At 40.1% G+C, this 16374-nt stretch overlaps 2 protein-coding genes across 30 annotated transcripts in view; one reads left to right on the forward strand and one right to left on the reverse strand.

Moving 5' to 3' along the window:
- FANCD2 (FA complementation group D2) overlaps positions 1-16374 on the forward strand; it is an 83335-nt gene that overhangs the window by 26116 nt on the left and 40845 nt on the right. For 20 of the 29 annotated variants that reach the window (XR_010155105.1, XR_010155106.1, XM_054681460.2 and 17 more), the window contains 8 exons: positions 297-401; positions 788-888; positions 1224-1332; positions 1569-1604; positions 4353-4496; positions 5690-5824; positions 7148-7279; positions 9853-9963. Coding sequence is in view for 24 of the 29 variants with exons in the window: in XM_054681460.2 (XP_054537435.1) it covers positions 297-401; positions 788-888; positions 1224-1332; positions 1569-1604; positions 4353-4496; positions 5690-5824; positions 7148-7279; positions 9853-9963 (873 nt within the window). In the remaining 5 variants the exon portion in view is untranslated. Of the gene's footprint in view, positions 1-296; positions 402-696; positions 889-1223; positions 1333-1568; positions 1605-2681; positions 3503-4352; positions 4497-5689; positions 5825-7147; positions 7280-9852; positions 9964-16374 lie in introns of those variants that run through there. The other 9 variants (XR_010155107.1, XM_054681467.2, XM_063805399.1 and 6 more) reach the window with 6 other exon arrangements.
- Positions 15442-15782, reverse strand: LOC107970561 (cytochrome c, somatic-like). The gene has a single exon (XM_054681489.1). It carries the CDS (start codon positions 15730-15732, stop codon positions 15442-15444), a length of 291 nt encoding a protein of 96 aa, XP_054537464.1. The 5' UTR covers positions 15733-15782.

Here is a 16374-nt window from a genome sequence, read left to right on the forward strand (position 1 = left end):
TCCCATAGGAATAATACTTTTTATGCCTTACTGTAGCCAGTTGAGAATTTAGGCTCTAAATGTAAGATAATAGCTCTGTTTCACATTTATTGCCCGTCTATTTTTGATGAAGCTGTGGTATTAACAACTAAAAGATTCTAATTTGGGGAAAAATCTAAAATTTTGTTTTTCCCTAAATTATAAGTGGGAAGGTGGAGTAAGAGAAGTGATTTTTTTCTAATTTTACCTAACAGTTCAGTACAAAGTTGAGGTAGTGACATGAAAACCTATTACGTTTTTGTGCTTTTAATTTTTAGGTTCGCCAGTTGGTGATGGATAAGTTGTCGTCTATTAGATTGGAGGATTTACCTGTGATAATAAAGTTCATTCTTCATTCCATAACAGCCGTGGATGCACTTGAGGTATACTCTTATATCCCATCACACCTAGATAAAGCAACTTAAGTGCCAATTGCTCTTCTCTGTCCCCAGACTAACTGAGAATACTGACTAATCCGGATAGCATTCAGAGGAGAGAATGGAGCTATTCAACAGATTCATTGATCTATATAAGCTGCTATAAGTTGCATTTACTCTTCCTGTGTAGTACCTCACAGAATTCTGAAATTTTGGGTATGATGTTCTATGACATTGCATTGGCTATTCTCATAACTCTATTTTTCAAAATGTCCAACATTTAAATTTTTTTCTTCCTCAGTCTTTCAGGAGATTGTCACGGTAGAGAGACTGGACTGTGCCTACCCACTATGAATGAGCAGAAAACCATAGCTAATATTTACTTTCTGCAGGTAATTTCTGAGCTTCGGGAGAAGTTGGATCTGCAGCATTGTGTTTTGCCATCACGGTTACAGGCTTCCCAAGTAAAATTGAAAAGTAAAGGACGAGCAAGGTAAAGAGCTCATCCTCACACAGGATGTCACAATTTTCTGACATCCCACTGTCAGAGCTTAATACTACTACAAATAATGATACTATTATGACATTTACATCTAGTATTATATTGTTTTTCAAATTACATATATGTATGTGAGTATGTATGTGTTTATATATTTTCTTAGCCATTCAGATCAATCCCAGACAGACTACAGTGCAAGTTTATTAGCCATCTTATACATGAGGTTGTCATTTGCTCCAGGGTACATGGCTACTAAGCAGGAACTCCAATCTTGTAAGTTCTTTTCTGGTAGGTAGAAGAGTAATTTTTTTCCTCTCTGCTACTTGTAGTTCCTCAGGAAATCAAGAAAGCAGCGGTCAGAGCTGTATTATTCTCCTCTTTGATGTAATAAAGTCAGCTATTAGATATGAGAAAACCATTTCAGAAGCCTGGATTAAGGTGAGATCTTTGGAACTTTGATTATCAAGGAGGAAATGAGTGGCAATTAGTGACAGATGTATAACTGAGGTAGATTGAAATAAAAATCTCAAAACTCATTCAAGTGGAAATGATAGCTGATGGTTGCCAGATGGACACATTGGCTCTTAGATGAGATAACAGGGCATGCTGAATAAGGTGTAATGTGTTTTGCTGATGTGTCATAATATTTTTGTGACTCTCTCCTGTTTTTTCAGGCAATTGAAAACACTGCCTCAGTGTCTGAACACAAGGTAATGTTCATGTACTATGCATTTTCAGTATTGCAGACTTAAAAGTAATGACATTGGCTAGCTTGCCTTCCCACTTTCTTTCTTTCTCCTCCCTCCAGTCACTCTTCTCTCTCTTCCCTAGTTGCTCTAATAAACATTAGCTGTCTGGGGAAGATAATCTGAGGTGGCGACTGGCCAGATAGCCTGCCCCTACTCACTCTGGCTATAAAATAAGCCTACAGTATCCACAAGGGGAAATACTGACAGTGTAAACAAGCACATCAAGGTGCAGTCAAAGAAGCCAGGTCCCCACTGATGAGATGAAGAAAATAACCACCTAAGTCTCAGGTCCCTATATCTGCCTAATTGCCCTTCCTTCCACCCAGCACCACTGTCAAGATAATGGCATTCCATGTGTTACTTTACTTTGCTCACGTAGACCTGACTAGAGTAAATCAGTCTGTCCACTGTCAAGGCAGTGGTACTGGATCTTATGTCTCTATTAATTCTAGAAATACCTTCCATCAAAAAGCCAGATGATTGGCCGGGCGCGGTGGCTCACGCCTATAATCCCAGCACTTTGGGAGGCTGAGGCAGGCGGATCATCTGAGGTCAGGAGTTTGAGACCAGCCTGGCCAATGTAGCGAAACCCCGTCTCTACTAAAAATACAAAAAAAATTAGCCTGGCCTGGTGGCACACGCCACTGCACTCCAGCCTGGGCGACAGTGCAAGACTCCATCTCAAAAGATAAAAAGCCAGATGATTGAGTTCCTTAGGTGCTGATTGGTTGCCTTTAAAGATTTTTCTTTGGTTGGAATCTGTTTTGTGGGATTTTTGTTAGTTTTGTTATCCAATTTTGGGATGACTATCTTAAAAGCTTTCATGATGCTGAATAAAGCAATGAAAATTCAGAATTTTTTCTGGTGAAAAATATCAAAGTACTCCAACACACTGTTTTTGGTTTTGGATAAACATAAATTTACCACCTTGGCTGCCTGCATACCTATTTTTACATATTTGTAATCATTGTATAAATATAATTTGTATTCTTACTTTTTTTTACTTAACATTTTTTCTCCTGTCATAAATATTTCAAGGTCTGCATTGTCTTCATTGTTATCTTTAATGACTGTATTCTGGTCTAATAACTCAATTTTGGTGTCCTAAGAAGTGGAGCATTCAGTTAAGATAAGTAGTAAAATTTTTTTTGTTTTTTCTTGTTTGTCCTGCTTGGCTTTTTAACTGTTTTTTTGTTTTTTTTTTTTCCTGGAAGCATAGACTCAGGTTGCCCTGAATACACTCCCAATGTTTTCTCTTTTTTTGTTTTGTTTTTCTTTTTCTTTTTTCTTTTTTTTTTTTTTTGAGACGGGTTCTTACTCTGTCACCTAGGCTGGACTGCAGTGGCGTGATCTCGGCTCACTGCAAGCTCCGCCTCCTGGGTTCACGCCATTCTCCCGCTTCAGCCTCCCAAGTAGCTGGGACTACAGGCACCCGCCACCACGCCTGGCTAATTTTTTGTATTTTTAGTGGAGATGGGGCTTCATCATGTTAGCCAGGATGGTCTCAATCTCCTGACCTCATGATCTGCCCGCCTCGGCCTCCCAAAGTGCTGGGATTATAGGCGTGAGCCACAACGCCTAGCATGGCTTATTCTTTCTGATGACTGTGTAATATTCCAAAAATTAAAATTACTCCATCATAATTTATTGAACCTTTCCTGTATTGATGTATTGATGGGCATTTATAGTCTTTCCAACTTTTCACAAAGTAATTTTCCTTTTTTTTTTTTTTTTGAGACAAAGTCTTGCTCTGTCACCTAGGCTCGAGTGCAGTGGCTCGATCTCGGCTCACTGCAACCTCTGTCACCCGGGTTCTAGCGATTCTCCTGTCTCAGCTTCCCAAGTACCTGGGATTACAGGTGTGTGCTACTTTGCCCGGCTAATTTGTGTATTTTTAGTAGAGACAGGGTTTCAGCATCTTGGCCAGGCTGGTCTTGAACTCCTGACCTCGTAATCCACCCATCTCGGCCTCCCAAAGTGCTGGGATTACAGGCGTGAGCCACCGTGCCTGGCCTAGTAATTTTCCTAGTAATAGTGAAAATACATACTGTAGTTGGCAACAAATACACACTGGAGTTGGCAAGTGATTGAATCTTTCTTTTAATACATATCAAGATGTTCAGAGTTATTTCTGTAGTAATATCACTTTCATGCATATTGCTCTGTATTCTTTTTTTTTTTTTTTTTTTTTTTTTTTTTTGAGAATGGAATCTCGCTCTCTCACCCAGGCTGGAGTGCAGTGGCGCGATCTCGGCTCACTGTAAGCTCTGCCTCCCGGGTTCACGCCATTCTCCTGCCTCAGCCTCCCCAGCAGCTGGGACTATAGGTGCACGCTGCCACACCCGGCTAATTTTTTGTATTTTTAGTAGAGACGGGGTTTCACCGTGTTAGTCAGGATGGTCTCGATCTCCTGACCTTGTGATCTGCCCGCCTTGGCCTCCCAAAGTGCTGGGATTACAGACGTGAGCCACTGTGCCTGGCCTGCTCTGTATTCTTAAGGGGTATCAATGGTTAACAGTTGTGGCACTTTATTTATCTGAAAAATATTTCTGAGTTTTGTGAAAAGTGTAGATACTCCCAGGGGAGTGTGTGGAACAAATGAGCATTATCCATTCTGTGTTTTAATTAGAGGAAAAGCTGCTGTTTCATTGTAGCAAATGTACTGATTTGTTAACTGTTTTTCTATTGTTGCATATTTATTGACAATAGGTGTTTGACCTGGTGATGCTTTTCATCATCTATAGCACCAATACTCAGACAAAGAAGTATATTGAAAGGGTGCTAAGAAATAAGATTCGATCAGGCTGCATTCAAGAACAGCTGCTCCAGAGTACATTCTCTGTTCATTACTTAGTAAGTGTCAGAGACTATTGATTTTTAATCTAAAACAGAAAGCTTCACAGCTCCCATGTAAAATTTCATCTTATTTCAGTCCATTGTTCAAACCCATTGAGATTTTTGAATTTTATTTTTGCATTAATCATTTTAATTGCCTATCTCAATGCAGTTTGCAACTTTGACAAGCTGGCCTTCCGTATCCTATTTAAGTACCTTATAAAAACCTTGAGGGGAATAGGACCAGCCTGTAGAAACTAGTAGAAATGTAAATATGTACCTATTTGAACTATCACTCTTTAGCCATTCAAAACTGTGGACTTTAGGTGATAATTCCTCTAGAAATGTAAATTATTCAAAGTGGAATTTTATAAGCTAGGAATAGTGTTTTGCCAGCTGAACGTTCAGGATATTAGCAGTATAGAACTTAGAAAACTGGATGGGCCAGTGGTTTGGGTTTTGGGTTAGGAGCTAATGAGAATACCTCGCTGGGTCTTAAATTTTATATTTAGGAATAGATTTAACGGTTGTATTATTTTATCTTGCAGTTCTTTCTGTGTTTATTTCTGCCAATTATATATGTTTTGGGCTGTAATTTTCTAGATGCAGAAACCATATGTAATTTTTCATTGCATTTTCCCCAATAAAGCATTATACCCAGCTTAGTACTAAATATAAGATTTTTAAAAATTGTGGTATCAATAAGGAAGCTATGTTTATTAACTGGTTATTTAGTCTGGGTCCATTAATGTCTGTGTACATTGAATTATTGGTAGGTTATGATCACTTCTCTTCTTGATCTTCTTTTAAAAAAATCAGCTTAGTTAGCATTGAACCTTATAGACCTACTTCAAATTATAACCAAGGTGGAACATCCCTGGGGGTAGTGTGATTGCATGGGGAAACTGGGATTTAGAACATCTGGCCTCCAATCCCAAATTGAGCAGATAGGAATGTTCTATTAGGCTTGTAATTTAACTTCTTTGAGCTTAAAAGTCAATTATTATCCAAACGTGGAATCCCATTGATGCTGAGAGTAATCTCAGAATGATGAAGGATTATTTTTATGTAAAACAAAGATTAAGATTTCCTAAGTTAAAATGAGAGCTAGGGAGGAGAAGTCTGACATTCCAAAAGGATAAGCAACTCTTAGGTTGTGTACCAACTGTTTCCTACAGCTTCTTTTCTCTCTCTACTCTTCCCCACTCAAGGTTCTTAAGGATATGTGTTCATCCATTCTGTCGCTGGCTCAGAGTTTGCTTCACTCTCTGGACCAGAGTATAATTTCATTTGGCAGTCTCCTATACAAATATGCATTTAAGTTTTTTGACACGTACTGCCAGCAGGTATGTTGAAACATTTATTTTGGCAAGGAGGGAACACAGAAAGGGAAAATAATCTGATGTTTATTTCTTGTTGGTTGGAACTCACTGAAAGGGAAGGAACTCTGAACTGGGTCTCAAGAAAGCTCAATTCTAGTCCCAGCCTTGATGAAAGGAAGAGACTTGACTGGTGGATCTAACTCTGTGTTCTGAGCTCTAAAATTCTCTGTCTGGAATTAAGATCCAGATCTAGTCCATTTCAAAACATGAGACACTTTTTTTTGTTTTGTTTTGAGACGGGGTTTTGCTCTTCATGCCCAGGCTAGAGTGCAGTGGTGCTATCTCAGCTCACTGCAACCCTTCACCTCCTGGGTTCAAGCGATTCTTCTGTCTCAGCTTCCTAAGTAGCTGTGATTACAGGCACACACCACCACGCCCGGTTAATTTTTTGTATTTTTAGTAGAGACAGGGTTTCACCATGTTGGCCAGGCTGGTCTCGAACTCCTGACCTCAGGTGATCCGCCTGCCTCAGCCTCCCAAAGTGCTGGGATTACAGGCGTGAGCCACCGTGCCTGGCCGAGACACATTTTAATAGCATATATCCAGAGAGGGAGGACTGTATTTGTGGAAAATGTTTATGAAAGCAAGTAAAGAACAGTGTCTTATTTTGTATTTTTACATATATTCTTCCTCTTATTAACAATGTTAAAATGCATTTGAATGGAACTTTTAAAATGAAGATTTGTAAAAAAATTTTAAACATTTAAAGTAGAGCAATAGTTGCAGCTGACATGAGGTAGCTGTTGCAGTTGAAAATGTAATTCTGTTATGACTATGGTGGAGTGACAGTATAAAGGGAGAATGGCATCTAAGACATTTTTGAACCCTCTTAATGTCTTAGAGACACTGTCATGATCCATGTTTGCTTGGAAACATGCAAATCTAGCCTGTACTATATAGAGAAAACCTTTAAAGCTTTTAGCTCCTTGAGTGCCATCTTTTTGAGAAATTTCAACTGATCTTGTACAACCTCAACTTAAAGGGTAAAATTTAACCCATATGGGAAAAAGAAAGAGGAAAACTATGCCAGGGAGCAAAATCAGGAGGGCTTAGGTAGAGCTCACTGATAAAATATGGGAAATAGGTCAAGACGGGATGGTCAAGTTATACTGGCATATTCCTAAATCTCCTGAAGCCAGCATTAATGAAAATTAGATAATAGGTGATGGGATTGGGTTGATTGTGATTTTAACAAAGAAGAGATTGGAGAGGCCTTGGGGGTGAATCCCTTTAGAATGGCCATCCATATTTTGTTTTACACTGTCCTGTTGACTCTCCCCTGTATAGGAAGTGGTTGGTGCCTTAGTGACCCATATCTGCAGTGGGAATGAAGCTGAAGTTGATACCGCCTTAGATGTCCTCCTAGAGTTGGTAGTGTTAAACCCATCTGCTATGATGATGAATGCTGTCTTTGTAAAGGTATCTTATTGGCTTCTTGTACTTTAGATATTGAATACTATAATTGGTGGGAGGTGGTGGGAAGGAGGTGAGATGATGGGCAAGTAATATAAATAAAAAGTGACTATTCTATCTATGTGTTAATTCATTCAGCAAACACTTCTTTATACCTAACCTACAGGCTAATCTCTATTCTGGGTGCTGTGAATGTAAACTAGGCCCTTACCTTTGATGTTAAAGACTAAGATACATAAGCAAGTCACTATAAATACAACATGGTGAATTCTCTGGTAAAGTACTATAGATATAACAGAGCAAGAATAATTAAATTTAGCCTGGGAAGCTGGAGAATTCTTCAAAGAGGCAATGTGAGTGATTGCTGAAGGATGGGAATGACTGACAAGAGAAAGTATGGGAAGTGCGTTCTAGGCAGAGAAGAGTTTGAGCAGAAGCAAACTGGTGCCCAAGTCAATGGTGTGACTGAGGAATGAGAAGCAAACAAGCATGACTGGAGAATAGGATATATATGGAGAGGAATGATTGGAGGCAAGGCTGGTAAGACATAGGACAGGCCCATGTTGCAAAGAGTCTCAAATAACATGCTAAAGAGTTTCAACTTTATTTTCTAGACAATAAGGAGCTATTACTAGTTTTTACATACAGTTGACCTCATCTACTCAGCATTGAGAGATAACTTAGTAGGCTATATGATGGGTGGATTGGAGACCGCTGAAATGGTCTAAGGGAGTGAGAGTAAGGGCCAGATTTTGGTCACGGGAATGTAGAAGAAATGATGGCTTAAGAGACAATTTGGTGTTAGAATTAACATGACTTGGTGACTGTTAAGAATATGTGGCGGTCCGGGTGCGGTGGCTCATGCTTGTAATCCCAGCACTTTGGGAGGCCAAGGCGGGCAAATCACGAGGTCAGGAGATCAAGACCATCCTGCCTAACACGGTGAAACCCCGTCTCTACTAAAAATACAAAAATTAGCCGGGCATCGTGGCGGTCACCTGTAGTCCCAGCTACTCAGGAGGCTGAGGCAGGAGAATGGCGTGAACCCAGGAGGCGGAGCTTGCAGTGAGCCAAGATGTGTTATCCAAGTGAGCCAAGACTGCACTCCAGTCTGGGCGACAGAGCAAGACTCTGTCTCAAAAAAAAAAAAAAAAAAAAAAAGGCTTAGAAGAGCACAGACATTTTGAGAAGGTTAAAGTTTAAGTGGCAGATGAAAGCAAATGTCCATAGAAGGAAAATGAGAAACCTGGAAGATTAATAATGTGAGCTTAAAGGATGTCAGGTAGCAAAAGCCCAGGAATGAGTTTCAAGAGTGAGGGATTGGCCGGGCACAGTGACTCATGCTTGTAATCCCAGCACTTTGGGAGGCCGAGGCGGACGGATCACCTGAGGTTGGGAGTTCGAATCAGCCTGACCAACATGGAGAAAGCCCTCCTCTACTAAAAATACAAAAATGACCTGGGCATTGTGGTGCCTGCCTGTAATCCCAGCTACTCGGGAGGCTGAGGCAGGAGAATCACTTGAACCCGGGAGGTGGAGGTTGCAGTGAGCTGAGATCATGCCATCACACTCCAGCCTAGGCGAGAAGAGGGAAACTCTGTCAAAAAAAAGAGTGAGGGATTTATCTCCAGTGTTGGACACTGTAGAGGTTGAAGATGGAGCAGAGGCTATTGACTTTGGCAATTTGGATACCTCTGGTAACCTCTGAGAGAACAGTGTTAATTGAATTATAAGGGTGGAAGCCAGAGAGCAGTAACTTGAAGACTTGGGGAATAGAGTCAATGTCGAGAAGCATCAAGGAGGAGAGAATAAAAAAAGTAGCTTGAGAAAGAAGCTGGTTGTGAGGGAGATATTTTTTAGATGAGGAGGTTTGAGATTGCTTGTAGGCTGACAGAAAGGATTCAATAGAGAGGAAGAAATGGAGATTTTTAAAAATTAATTAAAAGTTTACAAAGCTGTTTTATTACTTTTTCCTCAGACAAACCATGAAAGGTAGTATAGCTATTATTATCACCATGTTATAGATGAGAAAAGCTGAGGCATTTCCCAAGGTCACAAAGTAAATAGTTTCCTTGTGACTCCTTCCAGATCTGTAGAGAAAGGAGAAATAATTCATTGAGTAGAAGCTGGGAAGGGATGATATGGCAAGGAATAGGGTAAAGACATAACTTTTGGTAGAATATTGTTTTCATTGAAAAAAGGGGAAAGGTGGAGGTAGAGAATACCGAGAACTGGGAGGTGCATTAGAATGACTAAGCAGTAGATGATTAAAGCCCAGGATTGTGGTTCAGAGTGAAGAGGATAAAGAAAACTTTATGTTTCCTGATAGTTAGTTCCTAGTCTCTGATAATAAGAGATTTAGAAAGTTGTAAGAATTTTCTCAGTTTATATCCAGTCTATCAAACCTTTGGGATCTGAGCATAGCTTTTAGAACTTGAGCTTTGAGCTTTTAAGGGAGCTAAAAAGTTTTAGATACCTGGCTATCTATGTGTGTCTCTTTTACAGGGATTTTAATTTTTTGAATTTTAAGGGAAAAATGTTAGCTGCTAGCCTCATTGTTGGCATCATTTTTTCCACAGGGCATTTTAGATTATCTGGATAACATATCCCCTCAGCAAATACGAAAACTCTTCTATGTTCTCAGCACACTGGCATTTAGCAAACAGAATGAAGCCAGCAGCCACATCCAGGTAAGAGGCAATATGTTGGGAAAGATTCTTTTTTTTTTTTTTTTTTCTGAGACAGAGTCTAGCTCTGTCTCCTAGACTGGAGTGCAGTTGGCACGATCTCAGCTCATTGCAACCTCTGCCTCCTGGGTTCAAGCGATTCTCCTGCCTCAGCCTCCCAAGTAGCTGGGACTATAGGCACGTGCCACCATACCCAGCTAATTTTTGTATTCTCCATCAAAAAGTGGGCAAAGGACATGAACAGACACTTCTCAAAAGAAGACATTTATACAGCCAAAAAACACATGAAAAAGTGCTCATCATCACTGGCCATCAGAGAAATGCAAATCAAAACCACAATGAGATACCATCTCACACCAGTTAGAATGGCAATCATTAAAAAGTCAGGAAACAACAGGTGCTGGAGGGGATGTGGAGAAATAGGAACACTTTTACACTGTTGGTGGGACTGTAAACTAGTTCAACCATTGTGGAAGTCAGTGTGGCGATTCCTCAGGGATCTAGAACTAGAAATACCATTTGACCCAGCCATCCCATTACTGGGTATATACCCAAAGGACTATAAATCATGCTGCTATAAAGACACATGCACACATATGTTTATTGCGGCACTATTCACAATAGCAAAGACTTGGAACCAACCCAGATGTCCAACAATGATAGACTGGATTAAGAAAATGTAGCACATATACACCATGGAATACTATGCAGCCATAAAAAATGATGAGTTCATGTCCTTTGTAGGGACATGGATGAAATTGGAAATCATCATTCTCAGTAAACTATCGCAAGAACAAAAAACCGCACACCACATGTTCTCAGTCATAGGTGGGAATTGAACAATGAGAACACATGGACGCAGAAAGGGGAACATTACACTCTGGGGACTTTGTGGGGTGGGGGGAGGCGGGAGGGATAGCAGTGGGAGATACACCTAATGCTAGATGACGAGTTAGTGAGTGCAGCACACCAGCATGGCACATGTATACATATGTAACTAACCTGCACATTGTGCACATGTACCCTAAAACTTACAGTATAATAAAAAAAAAATAGAATAAAATTAAAAAAATTTTTTTTGTATTCTCAGTATTTTGTATTAATTTTAAACCTCTTGAAATTTGCTAGAAAAAAAAAACAAGCAAATGATAGATTTCCTAGTGTGTAGTAGTGGAAATGGAGTACATAGCCATAGTACTAGCATTTTTTTTTTCTTACCACAAACATTAAGTGCCTATTCTGTGCCAGGCACTGATATATTAGATCCTCTGCCCGCAAAAAGCTTTGTCTATTAGGGTAGAGATGGGTCTGTGATCAGCTAACCGTGAAACTGTTCAGTTTCTGAGTGCAGTGGGGACACAGAATTGCCTTGTTTTCTAAGAAACATCTCCATCTAATGTGAACTTCACGTGGGCTTGCTTTTGGTTTGTGGGCGCCATTCACTGAAAAAGCCAGGCTGTAATCCCAGCACTTTGGGAGGCCAAGGCAGGCGAATCACATGTGCCCTGGAGTTTGAGACCAGCCTGGGCCCTATGGTGAAACCCCATCTCTACAAAAACATAGAAAAATTAGCCAGGTGTGGTGGCACACACCTGTAATCCTAGCTACTCAGGAGGCGGAGGTGGGAGGATCCATTGAGCCCAGGAAGTTGAGGCTACAGTGAGCCATGTTTGTGCCACTGCACTCCAGCCAGGGCAACAGAGTGAGACTCTATTTCAAAATAAATAAATAAATAAATAAAACGAAGAGATTAGATTGGAATCATAACTTGTAACTCGTTTGTATCTTTAGTGCTACCTTATGGCAGTAATTCATACTGGACTGTGACTTTGAACAACCAGCATATATATATATACATATATATATATACACATATATACATATGTATATATACACACATATATATACACATATATATACATATATACATATATACACATATATACATATATATACATATATTTACATATATATATATATTTTTTTTTTTTTTTTGAGATGGAGTCTCGCACTGTCACCCAGGCTGGAGTGCAGTGGCGCAATCTCGGCTCCCTGCAAACTCCACCTCCCGGTTTCACACCATTCTCCTGCTTCAGCCTCCCAAGTAGCTGGGACTCCAGGTGCCCGCCACCACGCCCGGCTAATTTTTTGTATTTTTAGTAGAGACGGGGTTTCACCGTGTTAGCCAGGATGGTCTCGATCTCCTGACCTCATGATCCGCCAGCCTCGGCCTCCCAAAGTGCTGGGATTACAGGCCTGAGCCACCACACCCGGCCACAACCATCATATTTTTTATCTTTTTTCCCCCCCCTTTCTTGGATCCCCAGTCAGCACATTTTTTTTAATTAAAAAAAAACTTTTGGACTAGGTAATATACATGTGTCATACAAAATTCAAAACATATAAAAGAGTATTCAGTGAAAAATAACTCTCACTTCTCAGTTCTGTAGGCACCTGGTTTGTCTCCCACAGGGGCAATCACTTTATAAGCTTCTGAGATGTTCTGAGAATTTACAAATTTGTATTTACCTGTAGTTTCCTTTCCCTTCTTGTTCTACATCTTACCTTTTGCATTTAGCAGTTTATTTTGGAGATTGCTTCAAATCAGCAATATAAAGCTACTTCACTATTTTATTTTATTTTTGAATTTTGATAAAATATACATAACATAAAATAGACCGTTTAAGCTGTTTTTAAGGGTACAATTTAGTGGCATTAAGTATATTCACAATGTTATACAACCATTGCCACTATCCATTTCTAGAACTTCCTGATCATCCCAAACAAACTTTGTACCCATTAGGCAATAATTTGCCATCTTCCTCTCCCGACCTCCTGATAATCACTAATCACATTCTGTCTATGGATTTGTTCATTCTAGATGCCTCATATAAATGGAATCATACGATATGTATTGTTTTGTGTCTCGCTTATTTCACTTAGCATAATATTTTCAAGGTTCATGTAGGTTGTAGCATGCATCAGAACTTTATTCCCATTACAGCTATAATAATTCCATTCTTGGCCGGGTGTGGTGGCTCACGCCTGTAATCCCAGCACTTTGGGAGGCTGAGGCGGGCAGATCATGAGGTCAGGAGATCGACACCATCCTGGCTAACACGGTGAAACCCCGTCTTTACTAAAAATACAAAAAATTAGCTGGACGTGGTGGCAGGCGCCTATAGTCCCAGCTACTTGGGAGGCTGAAGCAGGAGAATGGCGTGAACCCGGGATACGGAGCTTGCAGTGAGCCGAGATCGCGCCACTGCACTCCAGCCTGGGAGACAGAGCGAGACTCTGTCTCAAAAAAAAAATAAATAAATAATTCCATTCTTTGTTTTTGTTGTTGTTGTGTTTTATTTTGTTTTGTTGAGATGGAGTCTCACTCTGTCGCCCAGCTTGAGTGCAACGGCACAATCTTGGCTTACCGCAACCTCTGCCTCCTGGGTTCAAGCAATTCTCTTGCCTCAGCCTCCTGAGTAGCTGGGATTATAGGCACGCACCACCACGCCCGGCTGATTTTTGTATTTTTAGTAGAGATGGGATTTTGCCATGCTGGCCAGGCTGGTCTTGAACTCCTCACCTCAGGTGATCCGCCTGCCTCGGCCTCCCAAAGTGCTAGGACTACAGGCGTGAGCCACTGCACCCGGCTCCCATTCTTTGTTTATACCACATTTTGTTTATCCATTCATCCATTGATGGACACTTGGGTTGTTTCCACCTTTTGGCCATTTGAATAATGTTGCTGAGACCATTGGTTTACAAATATTTGTTTGAGTCCCTGTTTTCAGTTTTTTAGGGTGTATATCTAAGAGTGGAATTGCTGGATCTTATGATGACCATATGTTTACCATTTTGAGGAACCACCAAACTGCTTTCCACAGCAGCTGCATAATTTTACATTCCCACCAACAATGTATGTAGGTTCCAATTTCTCCATATCCTTGCCAACATGTATTTTCCTTTCTTAAAAACTTCTTTTGATTTTTATTAATTAATTAATTTAAAAATTATTATTATTTTTAGATAGGGTCTTATTCTGTTACCCAAGCTGCAGTGCAGTGGCGTGATCATACTTCACTGCAGCCTGGAAATCCTGTGCTTAAGCAGTCTTCCCACCTCAGCCTCCTGAGTACCTGGGACTACAGGTACCTGCCACCTCCCCAGGCCCTATTTTTTAACTATAATCATTCTGATGAGTGCGAAGTGGTATCTCATTGTGGTTTGATTTGCATTTTCTAATGACTAATGATGTTAAGCATCTTTTCATGTACTTCTTGGCCATTTCTATATTTTTGTAGAAATGTCTATTCAAGTCCTTTACCCATTTTTGTTTGTTTTGTTTTTGAGATGGGGTCTCACTCTGTCACACACATTGGAGTACAGTGGTGTTATCTTGTCTTACTGCAACCTCCACCTCCCAGGCTCAAGCGATCCTCCCATGTCAGCCTCCTGAGTAGCTGGGACCATAGGTGTGCACCACCATGCCCAGCTAATTTTTTATAATTTTGGTAGACATTATGTTTTGTCATGTTACCCAGACTGGTTTGGAACGCTTGAGCTCAGGAGATCCACCCACCTCTGCCTCCCAAAGTGCTGGCATTACAGGCATGAGCCACCATGCTCAGCCCTTTGCCCATTTTTAAATTAGGTTTTTGTCATTTTGAGGTATAGGAGTTATTTATATATTCTGGATATTGATCCCTTATCAGATATATGATTTGCAAATATTTTCTCCCATTCTATGGGTTTTCACTCCCTTGATAGTGTCCCTTGATGCACTAAAGTATTTAGTTTCAATAAAGTCAAATTTATCTATTTCTTTTTCTTTTTCTTTCTTTCTTTCTTTTTTTTTTTTTTTTTTTTTGAGATGGAGTCTCACTCTGTCACTAGGCTGGAGTGCAGTGGCACAATCTCAGCTCACTCCAACCTCCGCCTCCCAGGTTCAAGTGATTCTCCTGCCTCAGCCTCCCGTGTAGCTGGGACTAGGGGCATGCACCACAATGCCCAGTTAATTTTTGTATTTTTAGTAGAGACGGGGTTTCACCATGTTGGCCAGGATGATGTCAATCTCTTGACCTCATGATCTGCCTGTCTCAGCCCCTCAAAGTGCTGTGATTACAAGCATGAGCTACTGCTCCCGGCCTCCATTAAGTTTTAAGATGGCACTCACCATCTTTGTGAAAAGTTGAACATTACTAACAAAGTCTAATCATATCTTTAGAAGGGGTAAACAGTGATACCATTTACTGAATTGGAATTACTATTAAAATTTAAAAAAAACAGCATATTCATTTAACCACAAGCCAGTCTTAGTTTTAAATGAGGACCACCCAACGAGATACTCTGTCAGTCATTCATGATCTGAATTCTGGTGTATAAAATCTATTAAAGTATGGTACACATGAAGAAGTCATGAGATATTTGTTTTGTAATAAATAAGGCAGTGACCAATTATTACTCATTAGTAGCTTTTTTGAGTTAAGCTATCAAGTTTGCCCTTTCTGCCTTCTTAATTCCGGCAAAGATCATTTTTCTTCCAGGGATGTACTTCTTGGGATTCTTCAAATACTCCATCAGTGTATCCTCTCCCCAGGTGATGCCTTTGTTCTTATTGGTGTCTGTGTAAGAGAATCCAGTGGCCTGACCTGTCTTCCGCACGAAGAGACCGTGGAGATTAGGCCCACTCTTGTGCTTGTCTCCCTTTTCCACCGTGTGGCACTGGGCACACTTCTGAACAAAAATCTTCTTACCTTTCTCAGCATCACCCATATATAATTCTGTTTTTCATTGCTGGCGCCACGAAGGTTGCCACTCCAAAGCTGTACGACCCACTCTCTATCAATTTGTTTTCTTGTGTTTCTTGTCCTTTTGGTTGTCATGCTTAAGATACCATTGCCGAATCCAAGGTCATGAAAGTTTTATTTTCTTCTAAGAGAAAGTTTTAGCTCTTAAATTTAGGTCTTTGATCCACTTTGTGTTAATTTTTGTGTATAGTTTATTTTAATATTTTAAGGATTTAACGTCATTCTTTTGCACATGGATATCCAGTTTTTCCAGTGCCAATTTGTTGAGAAGATGGTCCTTTCACCATTGAAATTATTTTGGCACCCTTGTCAAAAATCAATTTGTCACATATATGAAGGCTTATTTTTGAACTCTGTATTCTATTTCATTGGTCTATACGTCTGTCCTTCTGCCATCACCACACTGTTTTGACTGCTGTAGCTTTGTATTAATATTGAAATCAGGAAGTGTGGGCCCTCCAGCTTTGTTCTTTTTCAAGGTTTTGGCAGTTTGGGGTCCCTTGAAATTCCATGTGAATTTTGGTATGGATCTTTCTGTTTCTGCAAAACATGTTGTGGGACTTTGATAAGGATTACACTGAATCACTTTGAATGGTATTAGCAATAT

This window comes from Pan troglodytes, chromosome 2 (genome assembly GCF_028858775.2).
Source record: "Pan troglodytes isolate AG18354 chromosome 2, NHGRI_mPanTro3-v2.0_pri, whole genome shotgun sequence".
Lineage (NCBI taxonomy): Eukaryota > Metazoa > Chordata > Mammalia > Primates > Hominidae > Pan > Pan troglodytes.